The 17,181-nt window shown below is 39.1% G+C and overlaps 1 protein-coding gene across 2 annotated transcripts in view; it reads left to right on the top strand.

Annotated features, from left to right (window-relative positions):
• The window catches only part of zgc:113232 (uncharacterized protein LOC541546 homolog), a 44,809-nt gene that overhangs the window by 8,447 nt on the left and 19,181 nt on the right, over positions 1 to 17,181 (top strand). For both annotated transcript variants that reach the window (XM_031319123.2, XM_036006189.1), the window contains 10 exons: positions 611 to 757; positions 1,610 to 1,663; positions 1,802 to 1,855; positions 5,190 to 5,243; positions 5,884 to 5,937; positions 6,444 to 6,497; positions 10,958 to 11,011; positions 12,388 to 12,441; positions 13,781 to 13,834; positions 14,227 to 14,271. In XM_031319123.2, coding sequence (XP_031174983.1) covers positions 611 to 757; positions 1,610 to 1,663; positions 1,802 to 1,855; positions 5,190 to 5,243; positions 5,884 to 5,937; positions 6,444 to 6,497; positions 10,958 to 11,011; positions 12,388 to 12,441; positions 13,781 to 13,834; positions 14,227 to 14,271 — 624 coding nt within the window. The remainder of the gene's footprint in view (positions 1 to 610; positions 758 to 1,609; positions 1,664 to 1,801; positions 1,856 to 5,189; positions 5,244 to 5,883; positions 5,938 to 6,443; positions 6,498 to 10,957; positions 11,012 to 12,387; positions 12,442 to 13,780; positions 13,835 to 14,226; positions 14,272 to 17,181) is intronic.

Genomic DNA, 17,181 nt, shown 5'->3' with positions numbered 1-17,181 from the left:
ACCTAGTCTATTCCCTTCAATTCCGGGATTGCCCCGTTGCTGCCAGAAATTTCGCCAGATGTCCTTTTCGGCCGGATTTCCTTTACCTAACACTGCCTTTGTGTTGGAATTCTAACCTCTGGTGGATTTGTGAGGACTATGGTTAACTGCTCCTCAGATCTCTGCAGGGTAAATCCAGACAGATAGCTAGACTATCTGTCCAATCTGAGTTTTCTGTTGCACGACTAAAACTACCTTTGAACGTACACGTTCCACCAAAACAAGTTCCTTCCCGAGGCTATTTTGCAGAGGCACTGTGGCTCCGTACTGTGCTTAGCGCCGTCTGTGACGTTTGTGATTGGTCTAAAGAAATGCCAATAAACTAGAGCACGTTTCTCTCCCATCCCGAAATGCTGTGTGGACTAGCCAGACCCTCCTCCGCAGCGCTGTGAAGGAAGGTCTGGCAAAGCAAGACCAAAGATTACCAAAATCATCACACGTTAAGGAGATTTAAAAAGCCCTTGTGGGTCTCAACATTATCAGAAAAAAATGCATATTATAACTTCAGCCAGCAGACAGTCCACAGTGTGTATGTTCACGCTCCCCGTGGTGTGATATTGCCGTGTTTCAGGTCCCATATGAGTATCCTCCAGCAGGACCAGACACCGACTCCTCAGAGGAGGAGTCTGGGGTCAACGCAGCGCTTGGGGAGGAGGGGCCGACGGAGTGCGACTGTGAACCCGGACAGCCTGGATTCGCTGGCTTCGCAGGACCAAAGGTACCGACTCATTTCATCCCATCATCGCCACTTTATTCTCAGGACACACTGCTGTTTTATCCTGCTCCATCCTGCTCATCTCATGCACCAAATTTCTTTTGCCCATTAGGCGCTGCATTCATCCAGTTCTTCTGACAGTTATCTTTAATTTGCCTAATGAAGCTGTCATTACTGCAGTAGTGGTAGTGTGCACATCCCCACCGGTGAGGTGCAGGGCAAAAAGGGGCTGGATACACCCCTGCTGGGTCGAAACGTTGCAGCACAATAAACGTATTGGAGAATTAGCAGAGTGTGGGCACCTCATTCTTTTAAGTTGTCACTACTGACCATCAAAAATAGTCTTATTACATATAGACTGATTTTCTACTGAGAATAAATATGAGAAAGCCTGAAAGTAAGACTAAGAAAAAAAGCTGCTGCTCCCTTTTTAGTTATTATATATATTATATATCATTAAATACATTGCCCCCATTCTTTACACTCTCCATTGGCTCCCGGTGCGTTTTAGAATCCCTTTTAAGATCTTAATGTTTGTATTTAAGGCCTCGGAATATTTGGCCGAGATTTTTACCCTTGGTGAGCACAACAGGTCATTGAGGTCATCCAATCAACTTATTTTAGAAGTCCCGAGGTCGAGGTACAAACTGTGGGGGGGATTGCGTTTTTTCAGTTGCTGCCCAATATGTTTCTATCTGAGAATCTCTGGTGTAACTTTCAGTTTATAAGTGCATTCGATTTGAAACATAGTTATAGTTCAACTGCATGCGCACACACGGAATCAAGCAATAAATGCATGCGTTTGTTATCTTTTACTCAATCTGTATCCGTTATTCTTTTTCTATTTCCTGTCAGGGATCCAGAGGTCTGCAGGGTAAAACTGGTGAGCCAGGAGTTCAGGGCAGAGAGGTGAGAGTCTAAAACATCATCACTGCATGTTTTTTAATCATCTGGAAACCTTAAATAACATAAGAATCAAATTACAGCTGTGTGTCCAGCTGCTGCTGCTGCTGCGGATACTGTGATTTGTGATTATTGTTTTTTTAGGGTTATAAAGGAACCAAAGGGGTTTGGGGAAAAGGAGGAGACACGGGACCAGTGGTAAGTAAATGGTGTTACAGCAACGCTGTTACTTACTACTACTAGGGGTGTCACGATTCTCCAAATCCTCGATTCGATTACATTTTCGATTCTAAGGTCACGGTTCGATTCGCTTCTTATATATATATTTTTTTTTTTAAAGCACAGGTTGCTATGCCATTTTTAGACTAGACTGTTATGCAATATAAAATCTGACCTTTGTTCGCAATGTACCACACTACATTGTCAAATTTAAAATGTATTAACAATATAATGTAACAATAACTTATATCTATAACCTGCCATCTAGTTTCTCTTTTGTAAGGGACTGTTCTTTATTTAACTAAGGGGCCACCGGGGGAGTTTTGTGGCCTCTAACCTAAAAAACCGTGACCCTCCCCTCGTCAGTAATAATTTTCCTATGACCCTCCAAAATGATTTGAAAAAAAGGAATGACCCTCCCCTTGCATGCAAGTTTGCACTTAACAAAGAAGCACAGACACCATTTGATTTTTACAGCTATGACATACATGAGTTAACCTCTGCTTTCTCATCTTACACATCCCACTCCTCTGTTATGGTGTGGGGGCCATTTCAGTAGATTTACTCACTAACATTGTTGTGGAAACACAATAAGCATGGAAACTAGATGCACACTTCCTGCATTACTGCATTACTTCAGATACTAAGTTACTCCTCTAGTAAACTAGTATTCATATGAAATAAAACAATAAAACATTGAGACCATTCAGCAAAGGACGCTGGGATATAACCAGTTCAACACTGGTTGCTATGGACTCGTCACTAGGCTTCGTCATTGTATATTTTAGCACGTAGGTAAAGCTGCCGAAGCTGAACATTATATTCCAAAACACATATGTTTATTTTTTTAAATTTTTAAGTTACATTGTAACAATTTAACAATTCGCCCTTATGAAATCCAATCGCGGCACGGCTGTTTTGGAACGCAATAGACAGACGCTTAAATTCAACTAAAATGTAACATTGAACAAACAGTGTTGGACCTACAGTCTGTTGAGATGCCTCTCCAAACGCAGAAACCAAGCGCAGTCACACCATAAAACGTTAAGACACGTTGAGAAAAAAGATCCGCATTTTGCCGTAATCCAATGACACGAAAAAAAGTAATCCACAGCGATCAGGAGATCCACAAAAAGGGTCACGGTGTATCCAGCAAGGCCGATACGAGCGTCACATTCACCAGCCAGCTCCAAACAGGTGAACGAGGCCTCTCCACTTCGCCGTTTAAACAAAGTGGAATAAACGTATAAAAGTCCAAATCTACACAAAACCCGCCATCAATTAGTAAGCTGACATCACATTTATATACATGGCATTTAGGAAACCTTTATTGCAACGTTGGCACGGCAAGATGTCCAGACTAGTGCAACAGTAACTTTCGTTTTTTGCGTCCTGCTGCTCCCATCATCAGCCAGGTAATATTTTTTTTACTAAAACAGTATATGAACTCTGATGTATTACCTATCACCATTTAGTTGTTTTGTGTTATTTAAGATATTTATTTAATATCTGGTCATGCCAGATGTAATTATTCTATTTTTTTAAACAATGCAATTACCTGTTTGAGCCACCAGGGGGCAGTGCTCCTCCTGCCCCCCCCAGCAAACTCCGCGTATGGGGTCAGACCATCTGGTAGGGGGCCGAGACTGAGAGCTACATGGATAAATATGCACCAAACAAGCCACTTTGAAATTTTGCTCTTTTCATGAATAAAAAAGTTGGGTGACCCCCCCCACCCAGACTAAAAAATGTTGGATGACCCTCCCCTCAGCAAAATATAAAAAGACATGACCCTCCCCTATTTTCCTCCGGTGGTCCATTCCATAAATACCGAACGGTCCCTAACTGCAGTCTTCTTCACAGAAGATGACATTCAAGTTCAAAACAAAACAAACAAAAAACAATAAACAGCCATGTCCATAGTCTTCTCTGAACAATTAAATGTCTTAACAAACTATTTCCGAACAGTTGAACATATACCACACAGATAACTACTTTTTATATGGTACACGCACATAGCAGAGCTTGCAAACTGGTTTTTTTGTCGACATAACTCACTGGAAATCCAAAATACTTCCACACCGGCGACTTCAGTGAAAGAGGAGGGGGCTCAAGTTCTGTCGATGGGTCTCCTGCATCTGCAGTTGCCGTGCTATCTTTTGACTGGCTGTAGCTAAGTTAGAGGAGGTTGACTCACAGCACTTCAACACGTGTGTGTTTTTTTCCGCTCGGCAAGCCGACCGGACGTGACAGCATCGACGATTCCATTTTTTTAATTCAAAGTTTGAGATTGTGACTTAATTTTGAATTAAAAGCGAAATCGTGACACCCTTAACTACTACGCATGCTGATCTATACCGATAGATACACCTGCACTAACATTGACATCAGCAAAGTAAAAGTAAAATTGGATGTAGGAACAAACTGAATGAAAATTAAACTAAAGCTGCAGAGATACTTAGAAAGGACCTTAAAGCCAAACAAGGAAACAGAAGTTTTAGTTTTGGTTTTGTAGTTTATTTTTAAGTAAGTTCATTAAAAGTAAAAGTAAAAGTAAGAGGAGCAGGTAAAAAAGAAAATCCCCAATTTACTCTTTTTATACTCTGAGACGCCACAACAATACTTTGATTCAAAGAAGTAAAAACAAGTACAGTAAATGTGAAAAGTTTTTAGTTTGCATGTATTTACTGCTGATACGTTTTGTCTTCTTCTACAGATTTGAACTGAATATTTGGAATAATATGAACTTCTCCAGACTTTAAAGGAGTTTAGGATGTATTAGGCGTGCACAATATATTGTTTTTTTAATCGTCATTGCGATGTCAACTTACATGATAAATATCACGAAAGGTATTTCACTCTTGAGATTTTTTGAGTTAGTTGAAAGAGAGTATATGTAGAAAACTGCACTTTAAAATGTAACTTTCATTCTTTTTTATTGCAGTTTGACTTCAGTTCAATGTTTAATTCAAAACCTGTTGAAAAGTTGAAAGTAAAAGCTTTATTTTTTTATTCAACAAGCAAATTGTTTGTATTTTAGCGGTTTACTGAAAGCAGCAGAAAGGCAGAACAGAGTACACTTTAATATCTGTTAAGTAATGTCGTTATCGCGATATTCAACAACGTTATCCCATATTTTCCTCTTATCCTGCAGTCCTAGGACGTATTGAAAATGTATTAGTGAACATACGTACATACCAAAAGCAAGAACTCTCCTTGTCTCTTTTGAGTGACAAACAATAACAAAGCACTTCATATTTTGTGTTCCTGTTTGTTGATTTGCGGTTTTGACCCTTGGCCTCTACTTTTACAGGGCGACGCCGGACCCGAAGGAGACGACGGAGCTTCTGGTTTCTCTGGAGCCATGGTGAGTTCAAAACCAGTTCACTGAGCGTCCCACAGCGGACGTCTGACGAGTCACACAGGGTTTGTAAAGTTTTAAAGCTATAGTGCGTAGTTTCTGTCTCCCTATGAGGAATTCTAAGTAATGACAACAAAACTGTCGGCGCGATCACATGATACAAGCCTTCCGTGATCGCGCAGCACCCCCCCCCCCCCCCCTCCTTCACACAGTTGCTAGTAGCCAAGGAGGACACGGAGGATTAAAAAAAAACATGATGGACTCTTCAGAAGAGGTCATTATCTTCACTCGAGTTTCTGTGCACGAACGTCGCCGGACGCCACAATCTTCTGAACATAGCCATACTGAGAAACACAGAGAGAGCTGTGTGGAGCTGATAGTCTTAATTAGCTTTGTAGAAACTCATTTGGCAACGGCTTGAATGTAACGGACCGTTATTAATATCAAAAAGTTACACACTAAAGCTTTAAACAGAACACCAAAGCAAGATGTTGCTGTAAAAAAAAAATCCTTTTACTGTAATGTTGAGCTTTATAGATTCTAGATGACATTAACTTGTCAGGACTCAAAATAAAAGATAATAAGTAAACATTTTCTCAGAGTACTTATGAAGTAACTAAGTAACTGAATCTTTTCTCGTCAACAGGGAGAACCTGGACTTATAGGAGACCCAGGCGAGAAAGGAGAGTTTGGTCTGAAGGTAAACACACACACACACACACACACACACACACACACACTTACACTCCTGTGTACACATCCACTGGGATGCACCTTTAATATGAAAGCGGTCCGAAATACATTAACCTTTCCAATAAAGTTACGTTAGAATGATGAAAGGGTTTCTATAAACTTCTGGTTCACTCAGCCATTAATTCTGTTCTGTCTCAAACCTCTCTTATATATCCCAAAATATATTGTTTTAATTATTTTTATGTAACAAAATGTTTTTGCTGTCCTCATAACCTTTTAGCCATAGGAAGAATTAAGGTCTTGGTAACTGAATTAGTAAAAACTTTTTCTTTTTTAATTAGTGAACATTACATTCATTACACAAGAATTAACGACGCAAATGTTTCCCCCCCTCAAAATCACAGTTTATAACAGTTTATCACAGTTTATATATGATATTACATTGTATATGAGCAGTTTGCCAGCATCATGAACAGATGTTTTAATAAAATGTGAATGTCTTGCTGTCGGCAGGGTGACGTCGGGATGGAGGGACCCCGCGGAGGAGTCGGAGGTCCGGGTGAGACTGTAAGGAAACACATCCTCAACCTCCCTGTGGTGGAAACATTCATCATATCTGAACTGAACTTAGTTGTGAAAAAACATCAGTGTCATTTCTTCCTATTTTCTCTCTTATTGATACATTTAAAAAAAAATGTGGTTGTTGCAGCAGCACAATGACATAAATGAATACAGATCAATAGAAAACGTAAAAGAAAGCTATAATAAAAGCAAGGGCATCACTTTGGGTTCAACATTGGTTGGGTTGAGATCTCCACCTATCTAGCGACTACGTTTGTTTAAACATTAAGGTGTCTGGGTCGTCCCCCAGGAAATGTTAAGCATCAAACGCTTCATTCCCTGCATTCTGGTGGGATTTTTTTGCAACAATTTGTGCCTTTTTCTTTATTCATGTAAATATAATTATTAATGATTTAATCTGCTGTATTGTTACAAACTTTCTGCAGTTTGAAAACGTCACACGTGTTTCGGGATGTTTTTTTTCTTTAGGAATTATGCACATCTTAACAACAAATGCTTACTTGCCACAGCATTTAAACTCTTTGACTTCATTACTCCGGCCAGTTTTGATAAGTTTATCCCCCCCCGTAAATTACGCCTATGAATAAGAGGTATATAAAACTCCAGAATAAGAATAGAAGTTAAAATAGAAACTATACTAGAGCAATTCAAGACAAAGTTACAAGGCAACGTAACAGTGGTGGGATAGCAGACTCAGCAACTCTAAAAGGCTTCCACCGTACGGAGACAGTGATATAAAAATGAACATTTTCTTTATTCCTGATAAGCAAATTTGTATTTTGTATTTGTATTTATTTATTTATAAAGGACAACACACATTAATCAACATTTCTGTAAATGTGCCAGTGTTAGCCAGCCGGCTAATTTTCAACTGTAGTCCTTCGGCCAGATGATTTTAGACCAGAGCAGCAAGAAGAAGCAAGATTTTAGTGCAGGTTATACTACACAGACAGAATATCAACGAGACATTAGTACAGATTAAACTACACAAGCAAGAGTCACCCATACACCATACAGACAGTTAAAACAACAGAGAAGTTTTCTCAGCTTGCCATGCAGAGCCACAGGAAGCATCAAAAACCCCAGCACAGCTAAATATGTCGAGGCAAATGAAGTGAGGCAGGAGTTGTAACCGTCAGCGAGACCTCCGTCCGCCGAGTGATTCAAGATTCAAAATCCTTTATAATCCCACAATGGGGAAATTCCAACTGTTGCAGCAGCAAAAGATAGGGGGGGGGGAGTACAAGACACAGATAAATAAACATACACTACCGGTCAAAAGTTTGGGGTCACTTCGAAATTTCCATTGCACTCCATTATAGACAGAACACCAGCTGATCTGAGTGGGGGGCTGATCTGTAATGCAATATCTACATTGCCCATTATCAGCAACCATTCATCCAATGGCCCAAAGGCACATTCTGGTTAATAATCTGATATCATCTTAAAAGGTTAACTGAGAAAACATTGGAGAACTCTTTTGCAATTATGTAAGCACATAATGTAATCTGAAAACTGCTGAAGTGGAATGGAAATTTCTAAGTGACCCCAAACTTTTGACCGGTAGTGTATGAGAATAAATAGTAACATGTATTTACAGTATTGCACAGTCTAATTTTTTTTATCCTACGGTTTATCAGGGCTGGTGTGTTTGTGTTTTGTCTGTGTGGTCTACTGGGAGCAGTGCTGATTGACTTTAGCTGCTGATCCAATCGTTGTCGGTTGGAAATCACCCAGAGTTTTTTTTTTTTTTTTTTGGCTCCTCCACCTGCCGATTAGGAACCACAAACTGCCGTCATGGTGGTTCCTGCAGCTCTCAGGTGGAGCAGTGACGCAGGAAAGGAGGCTGCTGGGGATTTGGGGGCTTTACCAGTTGTTGATGCTGTGAACCCTCATGTTGTCTTCGGGTCAAATTTGACCCGTTTTCAAAGATTCAATATCAGAAATAGGGGTTTCTTTTAAGCAAATTCCCCAAAAATAACATGGATGGTTCCATACGCTAACTGATGATCACTACTTAATGTATACCCTATAGATCTGTGATAATCCATAAAAATATGCTCCTCTGATCTTAACTATTAGATAAGCAAATTCATAATTTCTGCTTATTAAAAAAAAATTAGGCACCATTTCAAGTAAATGAGGTTTATTGAACATCAGTTCCAAAAAGAAGCGTAAAGCTAGTGGTAATAAGTTATGACGTTGGCTTAGCAGCTGTAATCCAGAGTTGGGTGATAATTTGTAGGCTACTTTATGCTTTATAAACCGGCAAACCAAACAACAAGGAGGACAACAAGTGCATGGTCGACGGGAAGACGATACCAGGGTTAACCCTTATGTTGTCCTTATGTTTTCAGTTTTTTTTATATTAGAAATATGAGATGTCGAAAAAAGCGCCTAAAATGTCAGAAAAAGCCACAGAAACATCTGAAAAAGATGTAAAAATTTTGAAAAAAGCGACCAAAACGTTGAAAACCCCCCACAAAAACATAAAAAATATATATATATTCAAAAAAAGCAACAATAACGTTGAGATAGGGACAACTAAAGTGTTTTTTCATGGTCGACGGGAAGACAACACAAGGGTTAAACAACATGTCGGTGTTTTCCCTCGGTTTGTGGAAGACTTAAGCGTGATTTATGCTTCTTCTAAAATCTACGCCATGGCTAGGTACATGGAGACACGGACCTACGTCAGACCCTATGCTGTAGCCTGGCGCGCGCCTGTCGAAAAATGTAACCACACGTCGCTCAGCCGTGGCTTGGCAGCGTTGCATTTCCCCCCTCGACTCATTTCCTGGTTCTCCTTCTCCATAAACAACATGAAATCAAGGAGAGGGTTAACTTCTCCTGTTACAAAAAACTAGGGCTACAATTTATATTATTCATAGTCGATTAATCTGTTGATTATTTTCTCGATTAATCAATTAGTTGTTTGGTCTCTAAAATGTCAGAAAATGGTGAAAAATGTGGATCAGTGTTTCCCAAACGCCCAAGATGACGTCCTCAATGTCTTGTTTTGTCCAAAACTCAAAGATATTCAGTTCACAGAGGAGAGAAGAAACTAGAACAATATTCACATTTAACAAGCTGGAATCAAAGAATTTTTACTTTTGTCTTTAAAAAAATTACTCAAACTGACTAATCGATTATCAAAATAGTTGGCGATTAATTTAAAAGTTGACAACTAATCGATTAATCGATTAATCGTTGCAGCTCTACAAAAAACATATAACACAATAAAGGAAAGGGAAAAGGCCAAAAAGAATAACATGAGCACTTTAAAATGTATTTTTGATTTTGTACGTCTACATTTGTGTATGTCCTTTGGTTGTGGTTTTTATATAAGCCGTTACAGGTTTCTACCACACCCTCACATGTATTTTTGTATTTCTTCAATGTAATTAGTTTTATATGTTCTGTGAAACAAATAAACTAAACTACACTAGTTCTGACTGTGGGGACAGGAAGTAGACCGGCCCCAGAAGACCTTAGAGGTCTGGATTAGAGCTGAAGATCTCTCTCAGACCCCAACGGGACCCGACGGGTTCGGTCGGGTTCGGTCTTAATTTCTGTCATTTTACACGGGCTCGGGCTTGTGCTCCAGGTTGCGCGTAAATGAGCGGTCAGGTGATAAATTAAAGAAATTAGCGTGTAAATGGATGCTGAGGAGGTGAAACAGAGGCTGGCCTCTGGAGGACTTATTACATTTCTTTGTTCCAACTTCCAAGTGGCCTATAGCCTCCGTTAGTCATGAATAAATGATGTTAGAAAATGTATAAATGACTCATTCTTGATGAAAGACAAAAGAGCTGTGTGCGTGCGGCGCAGTCTCTTTTTTTCTTTCTCTCCCTTTTCCGCCGAGTGGCACGTGTTCCCGCTCGAGGTGTGAAGCACGTGTCCGCGCTGTTCTCCGACATGTACTCTAACAATCACTGCTGATAGACGGCCTTTTGTACAGTCGTTTAAAAAGCTGTCAATCAAAATGTACTTGTCGGGCTCGGGCCTTTTCGGGCCCGATTACAGCTCTAGTCTGGATGGTTCATCATTTAGCAGAAGATCACAAATAAACCATTCACTGATTTATAAACCAACAGAAGTATTTTGCAAATTAATTATGAGTTTTTTTTTCTTTCTTAAAGATCAACCACCAGCAAAAGCTTTTGTTTCTGCAGCCCCGTTTTTAAACGTTTGCGTACTTTATATCAAATATCAAATCTGAATGTATAACATTTAAGTAGGCAGGCACCACAAAAACACTACATTTCTAATTGTTTTTTATGCTTCAATATCCTTTTTATTTCACATCAGCTTTTAATATTACAGTATATATTCATTATTGTTCTTATTAGTTAAATTATAAAGGGAGAAGTCAGTGTTACACAAACGCACACACACACAGACAGATTATTCATGTTCATTATTATTTATTTGTTGTATTTCAGGGCCCTCGTGGTGACGTTGGGTCTTCAGGACCAAAGGGCGGTAAAGGCATAAAGGTAAAGACACTCTCTCATACACACAATTACACTGGATATACAGTATGTAGCTGACATGTTTAAAGTGCTTATATAGAGGTCATTAACATGTATGATTAGTAACATGTCATTGTTCTTAAAAGAGAGAGTCTAAAATGTAAAGGTTGAGATTGACATTTAATAATAGGGGTGTCACGATTTCAATTCTAAATCGAAAAGAGATTGAAATGGGCTTTCAATTTCAATTATGGAAATCAAAAGCAGGATCTGTGATTTCCCCTTTTTTAAATACATTGTTTTTAATTTGACCATATCAGCCTTCGTGTCGTACTTTCCCAAAAATATGGCGGCCATATCACACTTGATGCCATGGAGCCTATCCTTTTAAAGAAGAATTGTAACATGTAAATGACGAGCTGTCAGGGCGTAAAACCAACAATCTGTTGATCTTTACGGATCAAAACTCCATTATCTAACAATGACAAACCAGTCAGTGCTGAAAAACATGTTTGAGACACCCCTAGTTCATATTTTAAGTTTGAAGATTGTTTAGGTTTGAAGCACGAAGAATAAATGTTTTGCTGTCGCCTGCTCTGCTATATAAAGTATAACATCTTTTAGATTTAATTTTTTATTTTTATTTTCTCTGAACCTTTATGCATCAAATATGACAGACTCATCTAAAGTAAAGTAAGGGCAGATAAACAGAAACAAATCACTTTATAGTGCTACATTGAATGATTTTTCTATCCGACTTCTTAATTACTTTTTAAGATTCATTTTTAAGATAATTTACTTATTTTATAAGTTACAGAAATGTGGTCAAATATATTAGGGTTATTATATTCTGTGTGAGTGCATGTAAATATGTGTATCTAAATATATTTGTATGAAGTGTACGTATGTTTGTATGTAAATGTTTATGTACGTATGTGTGTGTATGTACGTGTATGTATGAATGTCGATATACATCTGTAAATAGATTGTACATTCAAAACACCAAATTGTATATAGTTACATGGGAGTGTTCCACAGTACTAAGGGTCAGGAGGGGAAGTTAAAAAAATAAATAAAAAATATATAATATATATATTATTTTTTTATATATATATAAAAAAAAAAATAATAATAATAATAATTAATTACTGATTTATGGAAAAGGGGTAGGATTAAATAAGTGTATACTTCTTCCTACTCCTTTTCAGACATGTCTATGTTGGCTAATGTTTATTATTCTTATTGTTTATTGAATGTTTTGCTTATTTAACTTACTAGTACATTTTTTTATGTTTTGTTTGATTTATTTATCTCTGAAATAAATTTCTTCATTCATCATCAGACGTCTCTTTTGTTCATAAAACAGCTGATTTTCCGTTGTTTCCGTGTCTTGTGTTTAGGGGTCTCGCGGTGATGAAGGCAAAGAGGGGGCTCAGGGACGAGACGGACAGAAGGTACGGAAATAAAACATACGCAAAAGCTCCGAGAAGATCTGAAGTACCTGCATATACATACAATATACAGTATCTGCAGGAAGTGAATGCCCACAAATGCCAAACTGTTGTTTTTAATCCATTACTTTCTGATGTATTCAATTCAATTTAATTCAATTCAAACAACTTTATTTATCCCTAAAGGGCAATTCAATTTTGCAGTCAACCAGTCACATAAAAAACAGACAAGAGTAAACACCATCGCAATCATGTCAGTAGCAGCAGGTCAACAAATGGGGAACCCAGGCAAGAGCAGCAAAGCACACACAGGTTGCAGAAATTAAGCTAAATTAAATAAATATTAATTTACTTAAGTAAATTAATAAATACATAAATCACAGCATTATGCTCCTCCAGGATTACAAGCTCGGGATGTTACAGGTTGCTGCCATCAGCAGCATTTAAAGGTCCCAGATTGTAAAAAGTGAGACTTCCCTGTCTTTTTTTGATTATGAAGCAGGTCGAGGTTATGCATAAATACTGTGAAAGTATCAAAATGCTCAATCCACAGAGAAATGCACACAGCCCGTATTCAGAAATTGTGCTTTTAAACGAGCCGTCCGGACTTCTGTACGGTTGTGATGTCACAACTATACTACTGTTAAGGCTGCCGTCGGCACTCTCATGTGTGTATATACAGTATATGTATATATGGTATAAAGTGCCACTACAGTGCCGTGACAGTCAATCCCCGGCTGCAATGACGGTGCAGAGATGCGAAAGATCCAGAAACGCCGACCAATCAGAGCAGACTGGGCTTCTTCAGGAGGGGGGGCTTAAAGAGACAGGCCCTCCAACAGAGCGTTTCAGACAGAGGGTGAATGGACATTTTTCACAGCAGACATTTTGACTTGTCATAGTAGTTAGGTAGGGTGAATGCAGGTTTTTTAACATTAAAGCATGTAGACATGTTCTAGTAGAAACACAAAACACTAGTATGAACCTGAAAATGAGCATGATATGGGACCTTTAAGAGCCTAATGGGGGGGGGGGGGGTGGCAAGATAGCGCCGCCCTGATGGCATTAAAGAGTATCTACAAGAAAGAACATTGCCAGAATTACCCATGATTCTCTTAGCTTTCTGGAGTACCAGTTTCTTCCAGAGGGAGCTCAGGTCTGGTAACTGAGGTGCAGTGATTTTAGAGCAGTATCACTACATCTTTCCTGTTCTAAATACAGGATTCTTCAATATTTGGATGAATTGTGACTGGGTTGTTCATACTAAAGCCTTGTTGCATCTTCTTCTGTTCACCAGCAGAGGTGGATAGAGTCTCTTTAACCGTCCCGTATTCACCCACAGGGTCAGGTCGGAGCTCCCGGGTTTCCAGGCGACGTCGGCGACAGAGGATACACTGTAAGAAAGATCCCCAATCATCATCTGCGCTCAATGAGAACATCTGAATGTTTACTCTTGTTAAATTATTCACATTTAGTTGGGATTTTGTATAAAAGCAAATATCCCATCACACGCTTCCATGAATTCCACCAGGAGATTCTCAGGAGTACGTTATTAATGTGTATGATACATTTACTAAGAACAAAGCTTTTATGTTCAGTTTAAGTCAAATTGTTGAGATGATTTCTCCTTTATTTCTTTTCTGACGGATTAAAGTTACTCAATCAGTACTCCTTAGTTACACGTTTCAGTAATTTCTTCCTCCTCTGCTTCATCTTTGTAAGAATTTGCTCCTCAACGTGCAGAGATGTATTTGTGATAAAACATTTCCTGTTCCTTGTCGTCCTCAGGGTTATCCTGGACAGCAGGGACCCATCGGACCCACTGGACCAAAGGTACAAACACACATTTAGTATGTCATTACTATGGTTCATTATTTATTATTGAATATCACTAATGTCGCGAGTTTGTTCTCAGTTTACATATCTCACTGTGTGTGTGGGTGTGGGTGTGGGGTGTGTGGGTGTGTGTGTGTGTGTGGGGTGGGTGTGTGGGGTGTGTGTGTGTGGGTGTGGGGTGTGTGGGTGTGTGTGTGTGTGTGGGGTGTGTGTGTGTGGGTGTGTGGGTGCCTGCCCATGCGTGGAAGTGTCCCTGGACAAAAACCCCCCAAATTGCTCGCAGAACTTTGCTGTGTGTGTGTGTGTGGGTGGGTGTGTGTGTGTGTGTGTGTGTGTGTGTGTGTGTGTGTGTGGGGTTATTATTTATTATTAAATATCACGACTCATGTCGTGAGTTTGTTCTAAGTTTACGTATCTCACTGTGTGTGGGGTGTGTGTGTGTGTGTGGGTGGGTGGGTGTATGTGTGTGTGTGTGTGGGGGGGTTATTATTTATTATTAAATATCACTCATGTCGTGAGTTTATTCTAAGTTTACGTATCTCACTGTGTGTGTGTGTGTGTGTGTGTGTGTGTGTGTGTGTGTGTGTGTGTGGAGGGGTTGCAATAATTAACAGAGAGACAATGGTTTCTATCTGTAGTTTGTTTGACCGCATACATTTAGCTACCCTGATTTCTACTATGTCATAGAGTTGGAACATTTGTATTTTTTTGTTTCTAAACCTACATTACCTTTATTACGCAACAGGGAGCACATACTGAAACCTCACTGAAGTATGTGAGTGCCAGTGAGTCAGAAGTCCCTTCACGCAGAGATTCTGCAATGTAAGGGTTCAACAAAACCCCTACCTGAATGGGAATCCGAACCTTATTGTTTCTTAATCAGACAACCTGCAGCTACCATTCTTGCTATGCTACACGGAGACGCACAAACTCCGTCCTTGGATGTAATGGTCTATACTTGCCAACCGTAACACACAAACAATCACGTCATGAGAAGGATAGTTATGTATTCCAATATTGCTTTTTTTTGTTACAGACAGTAAACATGATGTATTTTCCCACTACATCAATTTTTTTTATGTTGTTTGAGAGTTGTTATGGTTAAAAAAAATGATATGACAACTTGTGAAACACAATGTGATTCATCATAGGTTATAAACACATGATGACCAGCGTTGTGAAAACACAGTCAGTAGCTAAAAGGTCACAGGTTTGTCATTCTGCAAATGTCCTGCTGAAGTGCTTTTGAGCAAAACACTGAACCACAGCCTGCCTACTCACTGTGACTGACAGATACAGAGAGTAGAACCAGCAGATCTCTGTCTGTAACTCAGACTAAACTCATCTGTAGAATTTCGGTTACAGAGGGACTTTAAATGGTGAAATAACTCAGGTGTAAATGTGGGAAAGTCTCACGTCTTGATGTTAATGATCAGTGGATATATTGTGCTTGATAAGATGAATACGGATGCTGCTCAACAGGCTTATTTACTGAACTTAATTTTAAATATGTCATTAAGACTCTCTATGAAAGTAGATTTTTGTTTAAACACTATTGAGAAGGAATAATATGCATATTTGCTTACCTTCTAAGACTAAGTGTTTGAAGATTGATATCCATCTCATGCAGGGTTCAACGTTAAGGTTGTTTTTCACTTGCCAGGTCAGGCAGGGACACTTTTTTGGACTTGCCCGTAGAATCAACTGGCCCCTTTACAAATTGTTTTTTATTAGTGGTTATTAAATAATGACAGAGACTCTAACACATTGTAATATTTAATCTTCATTTACAATGTATACATATCATGGACAGTGTCATAGATGAGTTAAAGTTCATACTGAAATAGAGGCTATTATTTAAAAATAACAACAACTATCAAATCTAATTACAATAATTAACTTGCCAGAGAGACAATGGTTTCTATCTGTAGTTTGTTTGACCGCATACATTTAGCTACCCTGATTTCTACTATGTCATAGAGTTGGAACATTTGTATTTTTTTGTTTCTAAACCTACAATAACTGCAAATGAGACATGTTTTATGCAAACAATATTTACGTAGAGAACATTAACAGCACTTAAAGGTGCCCTGCCACACAAAACCATTTTTACTTGCATTTTTTTTAAATATGCTAGGTCCATATGTGTTTGTGTTATGTGGTGAATGTGAAAATGAACTGCTACCTCCTCTGTCAGCTCTAGCCACTGAAAAGAAATAAGCAGAGAAATCAGGCCAATTCCAAAAGCTGGTCAGTCTGACGTGGTGTTGCCTGAGCTCATTACTATTCATGAGCTCGACCAGTTGCACTGAGTAAAGGATGCTGATAGCCAGGCTCTCACTGGCTAGCTGTTAGCCAATCAGAGTCAAGCAGCTTAGCTCGTTGAATATTAATGAGAACTGGCACAAATTGAGCTGAGTCTTCCTGCAGGCTTTCTATACCACGCTAGAATGGCTCGAAACAAGGTAACCAAGGCAGTTTTTCCACAAAGAATGTTACAGAGTCCATGGTAGGACTTCAGACATTACCACAAAGTAATGAAATATGTGTGGCAGGGCACCTTTAAGAAAAATATTGATGGGCGCATGGGTAGCTCATCTGGTAGAGCACGCACCCATATATTGTAGTTTACTTCTCGACGCAGCAGTCGCAGGTTTGACTCCGACCTGCGGCCCTTTGCTGCATGTCATTCCCCCTCTCTCTCCCCTTTCATGTCTTCATCTGTCCTATGATAATAAAGGCCTAAAATGTCCCAAAAAAAATCTTTAAAAAAGAAAAGAAAAACATTGATAACGTAGGATTGTTTATTTAAAGACTTGGAAATTATTGTGGAACTGTTAGCATTCAACGAGTATTCGCCGACGTGGGCAACAGGAGGGGGCAAGAAAAGATAACAATAATGTAACC

The sequence above is a fragment of the Sander lucioperca genome, chromosome 10, assembly GCF_008315115.2.
Source record: "Sander lucioperca isolate FBNREF2018 chromosome 10, SLUC_FBN_1.2, whole genome shotgun sequence".
Classification (NCBI taxonomy): domain Eukaryota; kingdom Metazoa; phylum Chordata; class Actinopteri; order Perciformes; family Percidae; genus Sander; species Sander lucioperca.
This window is presented reverse-complemented; position numbering and strand designations above follow the sequence as displayed.